The sequence below is a fragment of the Eumetopias jubatus genome, unplaced genomic scaffold (assembly GCF_037043125.1).
Source record: "Eumetopias jubatus isolate StellerSeaLion01/CBP00866 unplaced genomic scaffold, mEumJub1_p1.0 scaffold_86, whole genome shotgun sequence".
Classification (NCBI taxonomy): domain Eukaryota; kingdom Metazoa; phylum Chordata; class Mammalia; order Carnivora; family Otariidae; genus Eumetopias; species Eumetopias jubatus.
Genome location: NW_028274892.1, coordinates 234,230 through 254,305, shown reverse-complemented (window position 1 = coordinate 254,305; position 20,076 = coordinate 234,230). Strand labels below are relative to the sequence as shown.

The 20,076-nt window shown below is 39.1% G+C and overlaps 1 protein-coding gene across 1 annotated transcript in view; it reads left to right on the top strand.

Annotated features, from left to right (window-relative positions):
- LOC148161715 (cytoplasmic dynein 2 heavy chain 1-like) overlaps positions 1 to 20,076 on the top strand; it is a 111,283-nt gene that overhangs the window by 17,031 nt on the left and 74,176 nt on the right. Inside the window, 14 exon segments of the mRNA XM_088020623.1 lie at positions 3,328 to 3,423; positions 6,491 to 6,643; positions 7,215 to 7,313; positions 8,327 to 8,466; positions 8,546 to 8,774; positions 9,618 to 9,745; positions 12,923 to 13,038; positions 13,686 to 13,813; positions 15,813 to 15,962; positions 16,647 to 16,805; positions 16,807 to 16,853; positions 17,975 to 18,130; positions 18,217 to 18,331; positions 18,833 to 19,003. Of these exon segments, the coding sequence (XP_087876749.1) occupies positions 3,328 to 3,423; positions 6,491 to 6,643; positions 7,215 to 7,313; positions 8,327 to 8,466; positions 8,546 to 8,774; positions 9,618 to 9,745; positions 12,923 to 13,038; positions 13,686 to 13,813; positions 15,813 to 15,962; positions 16,647 to 16,805; positions 16,807 to 16,853; positions 17,975 to 18,130; positions 18,217 to 18,331; positions 18,833 to 19,003 (1,887 nt within the window).

The window sequence follows — 20,076 nt, the reverse complement described above, 5'->3', positions numbered from 1 at the left end:
TGTGATATGATTGTTATTGTTCATTCTAAAAGCATTTTGTTATTTCTCCTTTTTTCCTTTTTCTTTCGTGTTGTATGCATGGATCTTCAAGGACCTTCTAGTCAAAGGGCCCTCTGTCCTTTGCTTGCCTTCGAGGGGCAGATTCTTAGAGAATTACCAGGCTGATGGGCTGGTCACTATTTTTCGCCATTTCACGGGTCTGGCTGTTTACCATTTTGCCATCATGTCATTTTTCTATTTAGAACCAACTATTATGGCCACATTGTCTGTCTCCTTAGGGCAGAACACAAGGCCCTTCTTAATCATGCTCTGACGAACCTAACCAGCTATGGCTTCCACTCCCTACGCTCTGAATGTGTCTCCATGCACAGATCTCTGTCCCCTCTTACTAGAATAATAAAGTCGTCCTTTAATTCCCCACTCATAAGTCATTTCTTGTGTGTCTTTCTTTAGTTGATTGTTCCCTATTCTGTATGCAGTGTGCACATCACTCTTGAACGCTTTATGGAGTATTGGATTTTTTTCATCTTTTCTTTTCACTTGATTAATAGATCGTGGTGAGCAGGAATAGTATCTTAGAGGCAGGGGCAGTGTCTTGTGTATCTCGGTCTCTCATTTATTCTTTCAGCAAAGATTCCTTGAGCACCTGCACTGTCAAGCACAGCGTAGTGGGGATATAAAAATGAATATACTGCTATCATATTCTGGCACGGGGTTCTCCGCCTTGGCACTGTTGACATTTTGGACCAGTTTTTCCTGGGGACTGTCCTGTGCGTTGTAGGATGTTTAGCAGCATCCCTGGCCAGTAGCACCTGTCTGCTCCTGACAATCAGAAGTATCTCCAGTCGTTGCCAAATGTCCCCGTAGGTGCAAATCAGCCATGGTTGAGAACCACTGGTCTAGCAGCGAGAGCAAAGTAAACATTGAGTTCTCATTAAATATCAGGGCTTCTGGAAGATAGATTATTTATGTTATTTCCATTCAGCCCCCCACCCCCTATTTTTCAGTGATCTAATTGGGGATCAGATTCGTAACATAGCTTTTCTGATGCCACACAGCTAATAAGTTATGTAGCTAGGGTTTGATACCAAATCTGACCCCAAAGCCCATATTTATTCCATTATAGTTATATACTGGTGACAGATATTTGAAAAATTGGTAAAATATTTAATTTATTATGAGTATTTTATTAGAGATTTTTGTAAGTGCTATGAAAGCATAGAGGTGGGAATTTTCAGTTATTTGCTGGGTGAGGGTAGAGGGAGTATCAGCTAAATCCTTCCAGGGGAATGCTGTTTGGTGTGAGACTGGAAGGGCATATGTATATTGTCTCAGGAGCACAAAGAGGAGGGTAGGTGAGCATTTCACATAGAGGGACTGCATCCTTAAAAGCAGAGAGGCTCACTTTTGTATCCTCTGTATTTAGTGTGATGCAATAGGAACTCAAACGGTGAAGGAATGACCATATAGTATTTGTCTTTCCCCAGGGAAATCTATTTACGTAAACCTTTACTGATGAGCAGGTATGCAGCTGGCGTAGGGAGGGCGAAGTAGGAGTTGGTTAGATTGTAGTGCGGCCAGATTGCTGTAAGGGTATGTATTCTTTTGCTTCTAGTTTTTCTGATTAGGCTTCTTCTTGGACTACTGTTGTGCTGCAAAATAGTACAGTGGATGTTCTCCACCAAATAAGCAGATTTTCATATGTACTAGTGGAAAGAAGAGGACTCTATAAAATCAGTTAGGATTTTTTTTTTTTCCTGAGCGAGAGAGAGATGGGTGGGAGGGGCAGAGGGAGAGGGAGAGGGAGGATCTGAATTAGGCTCCACACCCAGCACCTGAGCCTGCTGTGGAGCTCCATCTCACGACCCTGAGACTGTGACTTGAGCTGGAATGAAGAGTGGGATGCTAAGCCGACTGAGACACCCAGGCGCCCCCATGAGGACATATTTTTTAAGCACATACTCTGGGCTAAGAATTTTGTGAGATTACAAAGATTACAAAGATACAAAGATTAAAAGACGGTCTTTGTAAACTCCTTAGACTCACGCCATGGTGTCCACTTGATCCACTTCCCTGAACTTCTCCTTTTCCTCTGACAGAGTTGACAGTGGTCTCTTTTGTTCATCACGGTACCTTGTAGCTACTTCTGTTCTTTGATTCACTGATTAATTCACGTAACACTGAGCGCCTTCTCTTGCTAGACACTGTTCCTGAAGCTGTCATTCTAATTTGGGAGGTGGCAAACACACAGGGAGGTAGTTTTAGGTAGTGGTGAGTACTCTGAAGAAAAAGAAAACACAGGGAAGATACAGAGTGGTCAGGGTAGGCCCTGGTGAAGGCTATAACATCGAGAAGAGGAACGACAGAGTGGCAGCAGAACCACACAGGCGTCTGGGGGAAGATGTGTGTGCAGGGAGCAGATGCCATGCCGAGTTCCTGAGGCAAGACTCGGTGGCTTAGAGACGCAGCAGGGAGGCCCGCATGGCTGCCCTGCACTGAAGGTTTGTGGTGTGGCTGACGGCCAGTCGATGTGAGATGTTGGTGCTGGGGGAGGGCCGTGGGTCTTGGATTTGGATTTTATTCCTGACTGTATTGGGAAGCCATTGGGAGATTTTAGGTAACAGTTTTGGGATTTTGGATTTTATTCTCAAATGCACTGCGGAGTCATTGGAAGTTTTTGAGTGGGCACAGGTATGGTATGATTTCTGTTTAAGGAAGGACCATTCTGGCTTCTTTGAATGCTTTGAGAAGACAGTAGGAAGCCATGACTGGAAACAGGCACTGGTCTTGTCAAGAGACGAGGCTGCTTGGACTGGTGTGGGACCCATGGAGGCGGGCGACATGGCTGGGTTTAATACATGTTTAAGAGTGTAGTCAGTAGACACCATTGATGTGGGATGTGAAAGAAAAGTGAAGGACGACTCAAAGTTGTTTTGGTCTGAGAAATAAATAAATTACGTGTTATGTACTGAGAAAGGAAGGAGCAGGTTTGGAGAGTTGTAAGAATGAAGGGTTCAGTTTTTAGCATGCTTTACTGGTTTCCTCTGTATTTCCCTTGATATTGTGAACTTCTTGATTGCAGGGACTGGGTTTTATGGTCTTTGTTTAATCAGCCCCGGGACATGATTTGGCAAATTATAGGAACTCAACACATAATTGTTGACTGCGTATATTAATACATGCATAATGCTATATTAGAGATGAAAAATATTTTTTTAATCTTAGCATGAGAAGAGTTAATATTTCCACTCAATTAAAAATGAAAACAAATGAAAAATTAAGTGTTATTTATTATTGATTATTGCTAATTGGACTTTTACTTTGTAGGTGGCACATTTTTACAATTCTGTTGATCAACAAATGATTCAAAGTCAGAGACCAATGATGCTACAGTCTGCGTTAGCATTTGAACAGATAATTAAGGTAAATGGACTTTCTGTGTTGTTAGAATTAGAATTTACATGTGAGGTGCTCCTTTTTTTGGTTTTTTAGTATACCCTTCCACTTAACATTGATCTAAGGCTTTGTTTTGTTTCCCAATGACTTCCTTCACTCTTAACAAGTAACGTTTTTCCAACTGTAGATTTGAATGGTTACAGTGTTTCACATTGTAGGTGCTGAGTTTGATCGTTTGATTTCATATTTATAGTATACAGTTGCTGTGCTCTTATATTTACTTATTCACTGAAGTGTGAGGTCCTTATATACCAGAGTCTTAAGTGCTTTTCCATCATCTCCTGATTTTATAATTTGATATTCATTTTTTTGTCTGTGTGGTATATCTAACCCATTCGGCATTAGAAAAACCTACAATAGTTTTTAAACTGTTACTATGTGACTGGTGGCTTTTTGAAATCTACATTTTTAGTCTTAAACATAAAATTTAAAAAAAAATTAGAAGAGGAATATACCCTTTTCTTCTTGTTTTATTTAAAGTGGATTGCTAGTTGTGATCTTCCTTAAGACTACCCCCAGGTTCTGTGATTTTCTAGGAGGACTGATAGGACTCAGGGTATAGTTGCCCCCACAGCTAATTTATTATCTGTCCCAGCAAGAGGATGCAGCGCATAGTCAGCTCAGGGAAAGGTACATGAGGGTGAGGTCCTGGGGAAATCAGGCGCAAGCTCTCAAGAGTCCCTCCCAGTGGAGTCACACAGGGCATTCTTCACCACCCCTCCTCCAACTCCCCCCCCCCCAGCAACAAGCTGTAATAAGTGTGAAGTGGTGTCTTCCTGGGAAGACCATTAGCGACTCGGTGCCCAGGCGTTTACTGGGAACTAGACATGGAGGCATCTTCTACCTAACATGTACTAAAATCCCAGGTTCCCAAGAGGGGATCTCAACATGGTGTTCAGTGTAAACCATGTTGTTTCAGTGCAGTGAGCCGGTGGTAAACGTGAGCGGGGCCGGGGAGGTGTGCTCCTAGGTGCCAGCTGAGGGTCTGTCTTGGAAGCAGGCCTTTGGAGGGAGAGCGTGCAGACCTGCTCCGCTGACTTTGTTCCGCACACTGGATCTCAGGCTGAACATTTACTACAAGGCACATAACTCATAAATTTTATTAAAAACATGTTTTTTATTGCCAAAGCTCAATATGACTTTATAATGGAAAGTAAAAAAAAAAAAAAAACACTGACAGAAAAAAATTGTTTTAAAATTGTACCACCAAGGGATGGCCATTGTTAATAGTCTGGTATATATCCTTTAAACTTTTTCTCTGGGCGTATTTACAAGTGTACTTTTGGAAATGGGGTAAGATTTTATTTTTCACCTAATAGATAATGTTTAATTATATACCTTTAGAACTTTTTCTTCTCTAATCAGTATATTCAAAGTAGCATCTGTTGATATTTCTATGAGAAATTGAGTTGTGAGAAGTAAATAATTGCATTTAGCATCTGTTAAATGAGACTGAAGAGTAGATAGAAACTAAGAAGGACAAAGAACATGGAGGTTTTTTCTGATCCCCTGGCCGCTCACTGGATTGGAGAGCAGGGCCTCTAGTTTAACTAACTTCATAATCTCTAGTAATACAGCAGGAAGTCGTGTGTGGTAATTACTAGGCAAATGCTTTTTCAGCTGTTCCACAGAGGATTCTGTTGGATTTATTATCCTTGTTAGTTTCATTCATTTTTCAGCTATTGATTGAGGGTCTCCTGCATCCAGCCCTAGTTTTTAGTATTTGTCCTAAGTGTGTAGTATCCTCTACACTCACATGGGGTTGTAGTTTTTGCTTCAGTCATCAAATAGGATTTAAGAAATTCATGAGAAGAAGGACAGTTTATTTTCCTCATCCCCGTGTTTTCCTTTGCTTTTTGAAGTTCTGAGAGGACCGCCTTTGGCCAGGCTTTAAGAGCAGGTTTGCTGGAGACAAATTCTCCTGGTTTTCCTTTTCTGAGAATGTTTTTATTCCCCCTCTTTCCTGAAGGATGTTTTACCAGGTACAAAATTCATGGTTGGCAGGTCCTTCAGCACTTGAAGAATGTGGTTCCATGTGTTCCTGGCTGTGTGGTCTTAGCTGGGGATTCACTGCGGGTTGAGTTGGTGGGTCCCTTCTGTGTAGCACATTGTTTCTCTCTGAAAAAGTGAACTGTAGCGTGAGGACTGGATGAGTGTGTGTGCTCGGTGTTCTGCTGGGCCCTGCAGATACCATGCCAATGATGGTGAAGCATGGCCTTGCGCTGCCTCTGACGAGGGGAGCAGGAGCTCAGTGTCCCCTCTGGCCTCGCCGGCAGCTCGCAGTGCCCTGTCGCCCCTCAGTTCCTTCCTGAACCCTGTAAATATGGCTGCGAGGAAGCACGGGGCTAGCTCGCGGCTCTGTTGCAGCAGAGTGGGGGCGGCGGGGGGAGGCCCCACTGGCTCTTCAGCCCCACCAGCGTTACCTTGGCAGGGGACTTGGAGCACGGCCTGCTTTGGACAAGGGATGGATGGAAGGTTGGCTCTCTGCAGAGCGGTGGTTTTTCTATCCATGTTTGGCCAGAGTAGGGCAGGTTTGCTAAAAATGTTGTCTTTTGTTAGGCCACTGTTTTCCTAGTCCACTGGCTAGAGAGAACAGGCTTCTTCTGGAGCTGTGTGTGTGCGCGCGCGCGCGTGTGTGTGTGTGTGTGTGTGTGTGTGTGTGTTCATTCCTGGAGGTAGCTCCAGGGTGGAGGCTTGTCCCCTGGCCCGTCCTGCATATTTGGGAGACAGTAAAGAAGCGTGCGGCTGTGTTTGCTCAGTTCCCCAGGCCTCCAGGTTGTCTGTCTTCCTCGGCTCCTTCTGTGTGTGTGTGTGTGTAGTGTCATCTAGGGTTGTTTCGCTATAAGAGGAGAACTTGGAAAGGATGGAGCTATTCAATTTTGCTAGACTGCCTTACCATTTATAAAAAGGAAAAATTACTATATGCTTTTTTATTGCAGATCAGTGTTAGGGATAACTGGACTTAAGATGTCTGTGGAGTCTTTAGGAAAAGAGAAATGCATTTAAATGCTAAATGATGTTTGTTGTACTTTAGAATTCAAAAGCAGGAAGTGGGGGAAAGTCACAGATTACTTGGGATAATCCTAAAGAATTAGAAGGCTACATCCAAAAACTCCAAAATGCTGCTCAGCGACTTGCCACTGAAAATAGAAAACTGAGAAAATGGCACACTACGTTTTGTGAGAAGGTATGTTTTATAGTGTTGGATAGGCTATGACTAGTATTATTTAAGTGACAATTGGGATATGATCTTAAATACTTTTTATTTGGAAGTCTAATTACCTAACAGACTTAAAGTTGCAGAAATAGTATAAAGTTCACACTTACCATTCGACTTCCTCTGTTGTTAGCAACTTGTATCACCATAGTGCGTTTATCAAAACTGGGGAAGACGGGTTTGAATTTTCCAGCTTCCTCGCCCATGTCCTTTTCAGGATCCTACCTTGCATTGAGTCCCGGACGCTCTGCAGGCCCCTCCTCCTCAGGCTTTCCTTTGTTTCATGACCTGGATATTGGTAGTTGTTTATGGACTGCCTCTCCATGTTTTCTCATCAGATTGGGGTGATGCAGTTTTGACAGAAATCCAATGGTGTTGCTGTTTTGTCTTTGTGGGGGCGTCAGTCAGGTCTTCGTGTGTCTTATTATAGGTTGAGTTAATTTGATCACTTGGTTAAGGTGCTGTCTGTCAGGTTTTTCCACTGAAAAGTTACTGTTTTTCCAGGGATAATTTGAGACTATTATGCTTTAATTTTTAACAGGTGGTAGTTCTTATGAATATAGATCTGCTTCGGCAGCAACAGCGTTGGAAAGATGGATTACAAGAATTCAGAACTGGCTTAGCCAGTGTAGAAGCTCAGGTGAAGTATGCTTTACTTGGTGTCTACACTTCGAATATCACCTTTTCAGAATGTGAATCTGTAAATTGATGAAAAATCTTTAATGAATTCCTAATTTAGAATTCTGCTGAATTACATGCAAAGACCACAAACTGGCAATAAATAAAAAAGGAGTTTCCATGTGTCTTATGAAATGTCAAATTTCTCCGTGCAGACTCTGTATTTTCTCTGACTTGGTGCTTAAATTTTATCATTCCTTAGTTTGCTTTTAGGTGATCGTGACATCCATAGAACACAAAGCTGAGTTTAGGCAGAAGCCTGATAATTGAAATAGCTCTTTCAGTATGTTTTCCCTTTTTTTGGGTAAAATTTCAGTTCTGTGCACATCTTGATAGGAGATGATGTATATGAGAGTGGTTAGCACAGGGCCTGCTGCATGGTCGGTGGTACTGGGATCTTAGCTGAGTATGAGTTTGGTGTCCCGCACAAGTACATGCATTTCTCAGTTCCTCAGATCTTGAAGAAAAAACAAAAAGTATTAGGATCAAGTTATTTATGGTTATATGGATGCAAAAGAGTGTATAAACTGTCCTGAGCATCCTTATATTTTAAATTTATCATTTTCTTAAAAATGTGCAATGGAGTATTTAGGGAGTGGAAAGGGAAGAGGAGCTGTACTTGATGGGAATTTTAGAAAGAGGACCAAGTTCATAAAATAAACCAGCTTCTGTTACTGTATTTTTTTTTAGCATCATAAAATACAGTCCACATGTAAAATCCATTTGGCATTAATTCGATGTTTCAAGTTTTGCCGAGCTTTAGTGTAGTGTCGAGGAGCCTGGAGACGTCCGTGTCTGATCCGCGAGCTGCTCCGCCACACGTAGCAGCCACGGAGTTGCGTGCTGGAAGACGTTGAGAATGAGGGGTTTGGTTTTGGTTTTTGCTTATAATTTTATTTTGTGATATAAACTTTAAATGGAAACCGCCTTCTACTACCTGTTTTTTAAGTAAAAGCTGTGACTAACCCGTGTCAGGGGTTCCAGGCGAGTGACATGTGTGCATGGAAGCAGCACTGGAACCACCAGCTGTACAAAGCCCTGGAGCATCAGTACCAGATGGGCCTGGAGGCCCTCAGTGAGAACCTGCCGGAGATCAGCGTGGACCTGACCTACAAGTAAGAGGGGAGGCCTGGGTTCATTCACAGTCTGCGGTTTTCTGATACCTCTACTTTAAAGTTATTTACTTGTTTTTAGACAGGGATGGTTACAGTTCAGGCCTCCTTTTGAAGAAATCCGGGCTAAATATTACAGAGAAATGAAGAGGTTCATCGGCATTCCCAATCAGTTTAAGGGAGTGGGTGAGGCCGGCGATGAGTCTATTTTTTCTGTTATGATTGATAGAAATGCAAGTGGATTTTTGACTATTTTCAGCAAAGCTGAAGATCTATTTAGGAGATTATCAGCTGTTTTACAGCAACATAAGGTATGGAACATGTAGTTTTCTGTTATAACATTTCATCTGGTTGGTTGAATTAGTACTAAGTGTGCAATCTACAGCTTATCTTGTGTGTCATAATATAAAAATGGCAAGGCAGAGAGTCAAGAGTTGAGGATTCTTACACAACCTACATTTATACCATAGATGAGAAAAAAGTTATACTAAGATTTTTTTTGTCTTTGACTATTTGAAAATTGAGAAACTAGTTGTTGCATCAACATGGAATGGGACAGGATTCTGTCATGTCAATTTTAATTCCTCTTAGGAAAATATATCCTTTTCTTTGGTTGGGGAGCAAAGCTTGGAGTGAGGCAACGTCATTAAGATGATGTAACTTTTGACTTTTGTTTGAGTGAATCCTACCAGCCCTCCAGAGATACTCCCCAGCTGCATTCCTTGGTCATTCACCGTTTGTGTTGCTCCGGAGATCGATGACTGAGAATTCAGCCAGTTTCTTAACTGCCTTTGTGATGCTTCTTCTATAGTTTAGGTTTCTAGAATTGACTGGATCTGGATACTTTCAGATTTGGAGTGTTGCCTTTGCCAAACTGAGTCAGATTTGAGAAGAGAATCTTAAAAAAACGGTTTTTGCGATCTCTTAAGAAAAGTTTTATGATGACAGTACTTTTTTATATTAAATAGTTTTTTTCCTCTGTTCATTCTTTAGGCTCTGCAGTAATGGCTTTATTTGCATACTTAAGTTAAAATTTACATGAATACCTTACATTTGTCCGTTTTTAACAGTGTTAATAGTTGGACCCTAAGCTTTTAAATGTTAATACATTAGTACTGTTTCTTTACTAGTAATGTTTTTCATTCTTTAAATAGGAATGGATCGTAATTGGGCAAGTTGATATGGAAGCTCTAGTGGAAAAGCATCTTTCTACTGTCCATGATTGGGAGAGAAATTTTAAAGCACTGAAAATAAAAGGGAAAGAAGTAGAGCGACTTCCAAGGTATTGGAAGTTAGAGTCGTATTTATGTACCGTAGCAGTTTCCGCCACGAGACGGGAAGGGTACTCCTCCCTTGGTGGTGTCGAAGTCCGGTCACCTTCTTACCTCTTTTAAAGCTCAGCTATGGCACTTGAGTATCATCAGAGTTGGACGTTGCTGAGACTAAAGAAAGTTTTCTCTAGAGGTTCTGCTGGCTGGGACCTAGCTGGATAGAGTAGACTGGGGGAGAGGCTTGTACACAGACTTGGCACGTGGCTCACACATCTGACTCCGGTTTTGTGTTGCTCTGCTTCCTTTCGGTATATGCCCTGGCAGTCCCCCAACACGGTGCTGCATCTGGGTGTTGCCCTTAACTGTGCAGGAGGCCCACTGCGGGGCATGTCCTACCCAGCTGCTCAAGAAGTTAGCTCTCCCATCATGTTAGTTACTATTAATTGTTATTATTAGTACCAGGTGGGATAGTCTGTTCAATCCATTTTATTTTTTTATTTTTTTTTTAAGATTTTATTTATTTATTTGACAGAGAGAGACACAGTGAGAGAGGGAACACCAGCAGGGGGAGTGGGAGAGGGAGAAGCAGGCTTCCCGCAGAGCAGGGAGCCCCATGCGGGGCCCAATCCCAGGACCCTGGGCTCATGACCTGAGCCGAAGGCAGACGCTCACTGACTGAGCCACCCAGGCGCCCCTTGAACTAGAATTTTGACAGCTAGAAATGAGAATTGAAGGTTCAAGCAGAGATTTCCAGGAGAGGGATTTATATGCTGAAAATAAGAATTTGGTTAATTGAGAATTTGATGAATAAATGTTTTATTAGGAACTAGAGGGGATGTTCCTGAAAAGGGGTAATTAGGGAACAGATTTGGGAGAGTTTTCCATTCTAAGATAGGGAATTTGGATTTCCTTCATATTAGAGTGGTTAGCTATTGAAGATTTCTAGACAAAACTGTTGTCAGTACCTGTACATTAGGGATGTTAATCTGGAACTTATGAGTTGTATGGTGGAAGAAATAGATCACGGAGGAAGAGAGGTTAGTCTGTCATCACCCAGAAGACCGCAATAATTAACTGAATTAAGTTGTTGGTACTCAAAATGGGGAGGAGGAAATACTATGAAATATTGTCAAATACCTTGAGGTATTATGAGGTCTTATCTTTGGGGAAGATGAGGGATGAGGAATGGAGAAGGGATTAATGACTTGTGAGTTTGAGCTGAGATGATTTAGATAATGCTATGCCATTAATATGGGTTTGTAATGTTTGTGTTTGAGGTTTCTCTTCTCTGTCGGGTACTCTCTGAATCCAGGCTTGCTCATTCTGTTTGCCTGCTCACAGACCTCTGCTGTTGTCAGTACAATTTGTCTGTTCTTCAGTGTAGACAGCTTTCCTAGTTTGCCCGCCAAAGCTAAATAAAACAAAAAGAATGCCTGTCCTTCATTCCTTTTTTCCAGTTTGCTATTTCTTGCTAATAAATTAACATGAGTTCATGTAAGCTCAAATACGCATTTACACACACACAGATAGTAATTCATGGGGACTTCTTAGAAATATGCTATGAGATTAGAAAAGTGATATTTTCATGTTGTATTTTGGATGCAATAGGAAGGATATGGTTTTGGGCTAGGCTGTCTAGGGCCATGCCATCCTATCTACGGCTGAAGGGACCCTCATTTTCATGTTACCAATATTTTTGAGTGAAAGGTAAATTCAGTCTGTCCACAGGATTCTGTAGTCCATGGGTACAATTCTGCTGCACTTAGACCACTTTATGTTAATTCATTAGCAAACTATGGTATAATTAATTTCTCAGGTTTACTAAAACCATCTCTTCTTATCAGGTATTAGAAATCTTGACATTTTATGTGTCACAGTTTCAATAATTATATAAAATTTCATGTATTAAGCAAATTGGCTCTTCTGTTTTGCTGGTGAAGACCTGGAGTTTAAACTTTTGCAGTTAGTGGGTGACAGAGAATAAATAAAGCTTTAAGGGAAAATTATGTTTTTATAATAGAAGTGAGTATTTAGCTCATGTAATTTGCTGTCTAAAATGTCACCTGGCTCTGTGCTTCAAAAAGAATGAGTAGCTTTCTAAGTAATCTCTGTGACATAATTTCCAGCCCTCTCTTAACTTTGCGTAGTTTAAGATAAATATGAAATTTCCTCAGATGAACAAGTCTGGTTCAACTTCTCTTTACTTAGAACATTACAATTTGCATGAAGGATACCGTGCAAACAGTTAGTGTTCTTAAAAAAATGAATGCCTTTTTTCCAATCATTAAAACAGTACATTTGCTTTATAAATTTTTTAAAATATAGAAATTGCTCTGAATACTTGATGTTTTAGATATATTAGTACATAAAAATTTGGGTTTTACTGTATCTTGTTATTTAATCTTTAGTATTTTGTCTTGTTATTACCTAGTCCTCAAAAAACTTGATTTTTAATTGTATGGATATATAATAATTTATTTAGCCATTTTTGTATTTAACTTGTTTCTAATTTTTCACTATTATAATTGATGCTCTGAAGAAGATACTTGTATATAAATCTTGGAATATGCTCTGGAAATTTCCTTAGGATAAATTCTAAAGGTGAAGTTAATAAGACAAAGAATATGCCTGTTTTAAAATTACTTGATATATGGCTAAATTGCTTCTCACAAAAGTTCATGGTTTTATACTCTGACCAGCGGTTCTGAGAGTTCTGTTTCCCCACACAATTGAAGATATGAATTAACAATTCATTACATTTTTGTTAATTTGATCGGTATAAAGTGATATCTTACTGTTTTATTATCTTAGTGCCTTAATAATCTATATTCCCCTGTCTTTGTTTTCTTTCCCTTATCATTATTGTTTGTATATGACTGCAGAATAGTGAATTCATGTTATATTCAGATAAGTACATTGCACACTGTGACAAGTAAAGGGCTTGTAAATATTTAAATATATTCATGTGAGACTCTAAAAAACTGTAGTATTATAACAAAATCATTGTTTAATGAAAACTTCGTAATAGTACGTGGAAAGCATTTTTACTAAATGAAGTCTAAATGTTCTTAAAGATCACAGTAATACTTTCTGATTTACATTTTGAAATGTGTGCTAAAATCGTTACAAGACTCTTTTCCTCTAATAAGTCTTTTTCATGTCAAAGTATGTCCATTGGCCTTTTTCAGTGCGGTCAAGGTAGATTGTTTAAATATTAATTGTAACCCTGTGAAGACTGTGATTGATGATCTCATCCAGAAGCTATTTGATACGCTTGTTCTTTCTTTGAAGAAGTCCATCCAGGGTAAAGATACTCTTTAATTTTTATTTTAATTTAATTTTATACATAAAGGCATACACTTTGATAATTAGAAATGTAAATCCCAGTGATGATTAAAATCAACCAACCTAGAAAGTATTATGAAATGAAGTGTTCTTAAAATGATAATTTTAGTAAAGTAGGAAAGTCCATATCCAACTCTTAAGAGGTCTAAAAATGGAAGGCATTTTTACTATTTACCATATGAGCAAGTATCAGTTTGTTGTATATGTTACTGAGAAAGGTAGGTAATTCTGCTAGAACGTATTCCTTCTTTCAAATTACTACTGTTTTCCAAAATTCCACATTGTTTCTTTTTCCATCAAACTGAGATGTGTTAACATATTATCTAAAAGACTGGAAAAGTTACCAATTTTGAGCAAAATTTACTAATAATGAGTACATTTTAACTTCCTCAAAATTTTGAGGCATAATGTGAAACAGCTAAACTTCCATGACGAGAAATTTCTTTGCTTATTCTGTATTTTAAAATTTCGTTGTATGAGCAAATAAAAATTTAAGATTTAATGTATGCTATGTAGTGATGACTTCTAACACTCCTTATTTTTAAAATGATGCAATGGAATCTTTTTGGTGATAATAACACTCTGTTTCAATATCACTTAATTCAGCTCACCTACATGAAATTGATACATTTGTTACTGAGGCTATGGAAGTTTTAACAGTTATTCTCCAGTCTGTGGAGGAGATAGGCGATGCAAATTTACAATATAGTAAGCTACAAGAACGGAAACCAGAGGTGAGGATTGCAAAGTAAAGTTATCAATTTATTTGTACTGTACTGAAGATGTTTCTTTTTTTAAATTTTATTTTATTATGTTATGTTAGTCACCATACATTACATCATTAGTTTTTGATGTAGTGTTCCATGATTCATTGTTGAGATGTTTCAGTTAGGTAATATTATGTGACTATTTAGAAATATCAGGGCACCTGGGTGGCTCAGTTGGTTAAGCGACTGCCTTCTGCTCAGGTCATGATCCTGGAGTCCCGGGCTCGAGCCCCACATCGGGCTCCCTGCTCAGCGGGGAGTCTGCTTCTCCCTCTGACCCTCTTCCCTCTCGTGCTCTCTATCTCTCATTCTCTCTCTCTCAAATAAATAAATAAAATCTTTAAAAAAAAGAGAAATATCATATGATTTCAGTATTGTAAGAGAGTATGTATTATCTGGTCCAGTTGGTCAGCTCATGATTGGACTCTTGGTGTTACGTTGGTGCAGTGAGACAGTAACAGTCCTATTTATTACTGTCTTCAGGAGTACTTACAGTCTGTTTTATGATGTACCGTGTTAGAGTAAGACTTTACTTAAATAATTCATGCTGTTACTTCCAGGGTTGTAACTTTAGGATGCTGAAGTGTGAGGTTAGAGCTGAATTTAGGACTACACACCCCCTCCCCCCACACACAGTACACATACACACACACATATAGAGTGGTTATATTATGGATGATTTTAACTGTTTAGAAGAAGGAAGAGAAATAATTCAAGTCAGGAAACTTTTATGTGTCCCTCCTGTGTGATAGACTTGAAATTATAAAGATAGTTCAGAGGTAAGTGAAATAATATACTTTCACGGTGTAACACAGAGGGGCGTTAGAGAAAGAGGAATGAGTGTGTTTCCTAGAAGTTTGGCTTGAGCAGCTGGGAAGCTACTGGTATCATTTACTATGAATGGGAATGACTGGAAGAGGAAGATGTTGGGATTTTGGAGATGGTGGGGATTGAGATATGAGATGGAAGTTGAATGAGGAATAGGGAACGTAGAATAAAGACTAGAGATGAAAACTTGAACGCCATCTTTATATGCATGAAGTGTGAAGCCATGGGATGGACTAGACCATGGGTTGATAGCAGACAAAGGAGGCTGTGGGAGCAGGGTAGAACATCCCAAAATTTAGAGTTGAAGTGTAAGAGGAAGTACAGAGGAGAACTGAGAGTGAAGTGGGAGGGAAGACACAGAAACGAGGAGAAAAGATGTGGATGTCACATGCTAGGGCACCACATGAGGCAGGAAGAGCTAGACAAGATCTCTGGCACATGAGCCACGTCAGGACTTCAGGGTTGATCCTGTTGATGCTGGGCAGTCTTTGCTGGGCTCTAAGCAGCAGGATGTTACAGAATTGTGTTTTATGTCTCTCTGTTGCCGTGCGGATTGGTTGGAGGAGGAGTGGGGGCAGGCTGACTAGGAGACTGTCATCCTGTCTTTTCAGGCTCATCTAAGTCCTGTTCACATGTGGGAAATTAGAGCCTTACTTTCTTCTTTCTCTTCTACCGAGTGTCCTAGTGCAGAATGGCTCGATTCCATGTTTTCAGTTGTCTTTTTCTTAAGGATCTTCATGACTTTTCCTCTCTGTTGAGTAGAATAATGTAGTTTATTTCTGCTTTTAGATAATCCCTAATCTTAGTTCTTTTAGAAGCCCTTTTAGTATTTTCTTATGAGTAGAACTGCTATAGTGAGAACTCTGCCTTGAATAGCACCGTAGCATTGTCCTTATTGATTCACGGTGTCGGTAGAGCACCTTTATGATCCTTTTTTACCCTCATGTTAGACGGCCTTAGCTGGGTTTGCGTATAATAATAAGTTAGTATTAGGAGCTTCATATCCAGGAATTTAACAAACCATTTCAAAGCAGAAATCTTGATTTTAAAAAAGCTAGTCATGGAACAAATAAGAATAAATGAACCTTAAGAAATTTGATAAAATTGGTTTTTTACGTGTTATTTCTTCAACCTTTAGATTTTGCCCTTATTCCAAGAAGCTGAAGATAAAAACAGACTTTTACGAACTGTGGCAGGTGGAGGTTTGGAAACAATTAGCAATCTGAAAGCTAAGTGGGATAAATTTGAGTTGATGATGGAAAGTCACCAACTTATGATTAAAGATCAGGTAAGAACCTGTTAGTCATTTTCTTAAAATGGAAACTTGATTTTTTTCTCACTTAAGATCTCTTGCTTATCTTTATTCCGTTGCAGTTCAGGTAGATAAGAATTTTATATTGCTGATGAAATTGGCCTCCTCAGCACTTCCATGTAGTAAAACATTTCACATAGTTGATTTGCTTCCTGCCATACAAAGAATGTATGTCGTATTATTTTCAGTTTTTCTTATGGGCGAATTTGTTTGCCTACTACATATGGCGTCTTTTAAGGGACAACCTGGTAGCTATACACAGCTCTTATACTACGTCCCATTGACTGAACTTACTGTTTGGGGTGGGTGACCGGGACACGCCCCCTTAATTAAGCAGCTGTATGCTCGTGTGGGACAGCTCTAGTCATTGGTCAAATCTTTTATCGCATCAACTTTGTTGAGAGTTGTGGTGGAAGCTGCTAATAACATGAATGATTTTTTAATGATGATGCTTGCAGTATATCTCCTATTGCTGAATATTTATGGTCTCATTTTGAAATCAAAATTTTATTGTACTTGAAATCAATAATTGAAAACAATATTTTGAAAAATTGGTATTGGTGTTTATTCACCTCTAAATAGAAAATGTTAGAAATAAAATATGAAAGGAAAGTGAGATTTTACAATGAATTGAATTATATAAACTCTTGACTCTTATAGATTGAAGTAATGAAAGGAAACGTGAAGTCACGTCTTCAGATCTATTATCAAGAACTGGAAAAATTTAAAGCTCGTTGGGACCAACTAAAGCCTGGTGATGATATTATTGAAACTGGCCAGCAAAATGCTCTTGATACAAGTGCCAAATCAATAAAAGAGAAAAAAAATTGAGTTTGATGATCTTGAAGTCATAAGGAAAAAGCTGGTGTATGTTTTCTCTTTAAAATTGATAGTAGTCATTTTGGTTTATATTTGTATATGTTAAGCCAGTAACATTCTTACATTTGTTTATCTTAATGTTTTTCTTTATAAAATTCTGTAGTTTTAAAGACAGAACTAAGAAGGGCTCATGCTGTTGCTTTCTTAGGAGTCGTGGCTGGGCTCTGTCAGGAGATGAAAAAAAAAGCAAATTTCCATTTAGGCCTAGAAGTAGAACAGAAAACTAAATTGACTTAAAAGTTAAATTAGGGAGTTGGAATACTTACTTGCTTTCTGTGATTTCGTTGTATTTAAAGATGGGATATGTAAAATTAATGGCAAATTGCTTTCAGAGACTCTGAGAAAAAAAAATGAACCTAGCAAAATAATAAGACAATTTCAAGAAAAAATTGTTTTGTGTTACAATAATACAAGGTATTAAATTTATTTTATTTTAAAGATTTTATTTATTTGAGAGAGAGAGCGCATACAGGAGCAGTGGGGGTTGAGGGGGTGGATGGAGGGGGAGAAGCAGACTCCCCCCTGAGCAGGGAGCCCGACTCGGGACTCGATCCCACGATCCTGGGATCATGACCTGAGCTGAAGGCAGACACTTAACCGACTGAGCCACCCAGGCACCCACAAGGTATTAAGTTTAAATGTGGTTTTAGGTTTGGTCTCTTTTTACGCAAATGCATCCATAAGATAGTTGTCTTCATGGGGGAGTGGAGGATTCAGTACCACACTTACTAAATGGCATTATACCTTTTATCTAAAAGGGTATCTTATATTCCAGAATTTAACTCTTGGATATTAATATTAATCTCTTCTCAGTTAATCCGTGAATATAAATAATTCTGAATATTTCTATTTTTATGATGTATATGATGTACATAATATGTGTTACCAGCTCCACTTTGACTCCTTTAGAAAAACGCACATTTATGAATTTAAAAGAGGTTATACTTAAAAGTTACAGTAAAATTCTCACGCAGTCCCCCACTGTCTGGCTCACTGTCAGATATGCAGGTGTGCGCACATGCATGCACACACAGGGAACGCAGTTCAGTAATAGTGAGATGTAACAGTTTTTTAAGAATCTAATGATATTTCACTCTTTCTTTCTATAGTGATGATTGCCGTCATTTTGGACTAGAAGAGCCCAGCTTCTCCTTGGCGTGTAGCATCTCCAAGGACATTGAGAGCTCTGCGCAGATTTGGGCGCTTTATGAAGAGTTCCAGCAGGGGCTTCAGGAAATGGCCAGCGAAGACTGGATCACGTTTCAGTGTGGCTCATAAGCGCTGTTTAGATTCTTATAACTTGGTGGTGTGTTGGGGGATGTGCATTTTAAGGTGTCCTGATGTTTTCCAGGACTAAGACGTATCTGTTGGAGGAGTTCTTGATGACTTGGCACGACAGGTTACGGAAAGTGGAGGGACATTCGGCCATGACAGTGAAGTTGCAGTCAGAAGTCGACAGATACAAAGTAAGACCTGGTGCTCCTGCTGTGCCAGAGTCACCTTGGGGTCGTTGTGCACCTGAGGGAGCTGGGATTCCAGTTTCTGGTTTTAGTGATTCCATCACATGAAGAAAATAGGAAGGATAGAATAAACCATAGAAGTTACTGATATTTCTCCTAAGCTTTTGGAAAAGCTTTAACTAAGAAATTTATGCTTTCCATAAATTGGAATACCTCCTACTGCAATTTAGGATATGGGTCATTTAGCATATTTAGGATATAGGTCGTATCCTAAATAATAAAATAGAAATATTTTAGGTCATGTTTTAAAATACATCATGCTACAAAGGGATACTTGCATGTATCCACAGCAATGTTTAATAAAAAATTTTGTGCAATTCTGTTTGAGAATTTGATTTCTAGATTATTAAATAAGATAGCAGTAATTAAAATTTTTATAGCTAATCATAAAAGGAAATAATTTGCATTTTGATAATATATATGTGTGTACATATGTTTTTTTAACAGACTGTGATACCTATTTTGAAATATGTGAGAGGAGAGCATCTATCTCCATATCACTGGCTTGACCTTTTTCGTCTACTTGGTCTTCCTCGGGGGACCAGCCTGGAGAAGTTACTGTTTGGTGATCTCCTCAGAGTAGCTGATACGGTTGTTGCCAAAGCTTCAGACCTTAAAGTAGGATTCACTTTTATAAATATCTCATAGATATGACCTTTGTTAACATATGGTTTTGCTTTGTATTTTATTTAAATAAAACAACAAGTTGAATTTTTTTTCTCTTAGTATAGTGACTATTCCCCTATTCCATTATTCTTTAGTAATGCACCTGAATATGTGTGTGGGGGTATAGAAGCATTATAAACCCCTTCCTTAAGAGAGAGAAAAAATATGAAATGAAGAAATGTCTTGGTTTAAGAAGGGAGTCAGCTTTAATTAAAAAAAAAGCAAACAAATACAAATCATTTTACATAAAATATATTTAAAATCATGGGATATATTGTAAATAAAAGCGAAGAGAAGCCAAAATCCAGAGAGCTAAACCAAGAACCAATTTGCTAATCAGGTTTAGAAAAGGTCTCAGGTAAAAGTAAAACTTGCACAGCTCTCAGTTTTAACATTTGACTTTCTGTGTTGCATTCTGCCCATTCAGTGTAAAAATGAAAGAATTTGCTCTCTTCTAAAGATTTTATTTATTTATTTATTTATTTATTTATTTATTTATTTATTTATTTATTTATTTGAGAGAGAGCGTGTGCACACACGGGGGGAGGGGCAGAGGCAGAGGGAGAGAATCTCAAGCAGACACCCCACTGAGCGAGGAGCCCGACACACCACATGGGGCTCGATCTCATGACCCTGATATCTCGACCTGAGCTGAAACCAAGAGTCAGTTGCTTAACCGACTGAGCCACCCAGGCGCCCCAAAAAGAAAAGTACTCTTGATGTCAGATTGTCGTATTTCATACTTAAAATATGTACCTTTGTGTGTGTTCATAATCTTGGAGCCTATTTAGATAATTGTGAGGTTATAAAGCATGGCTTGTGTAGAAGATGGTTATTAACCACTTTAGGCATATCAGAACTTAAAATTAAATTACAATAAAATTCCTGAGGTGTGCAAAATTTTAAATATGCCAGACTATTTTTTTTTTTTTCAGAGAGGGGGAGGGAGCGAGGGGCAGAGGGAGAGGAAGACAGAGAATCTTAGACAGACTCCATGCCCAGCACAGACCCTAATTTGGCACTGG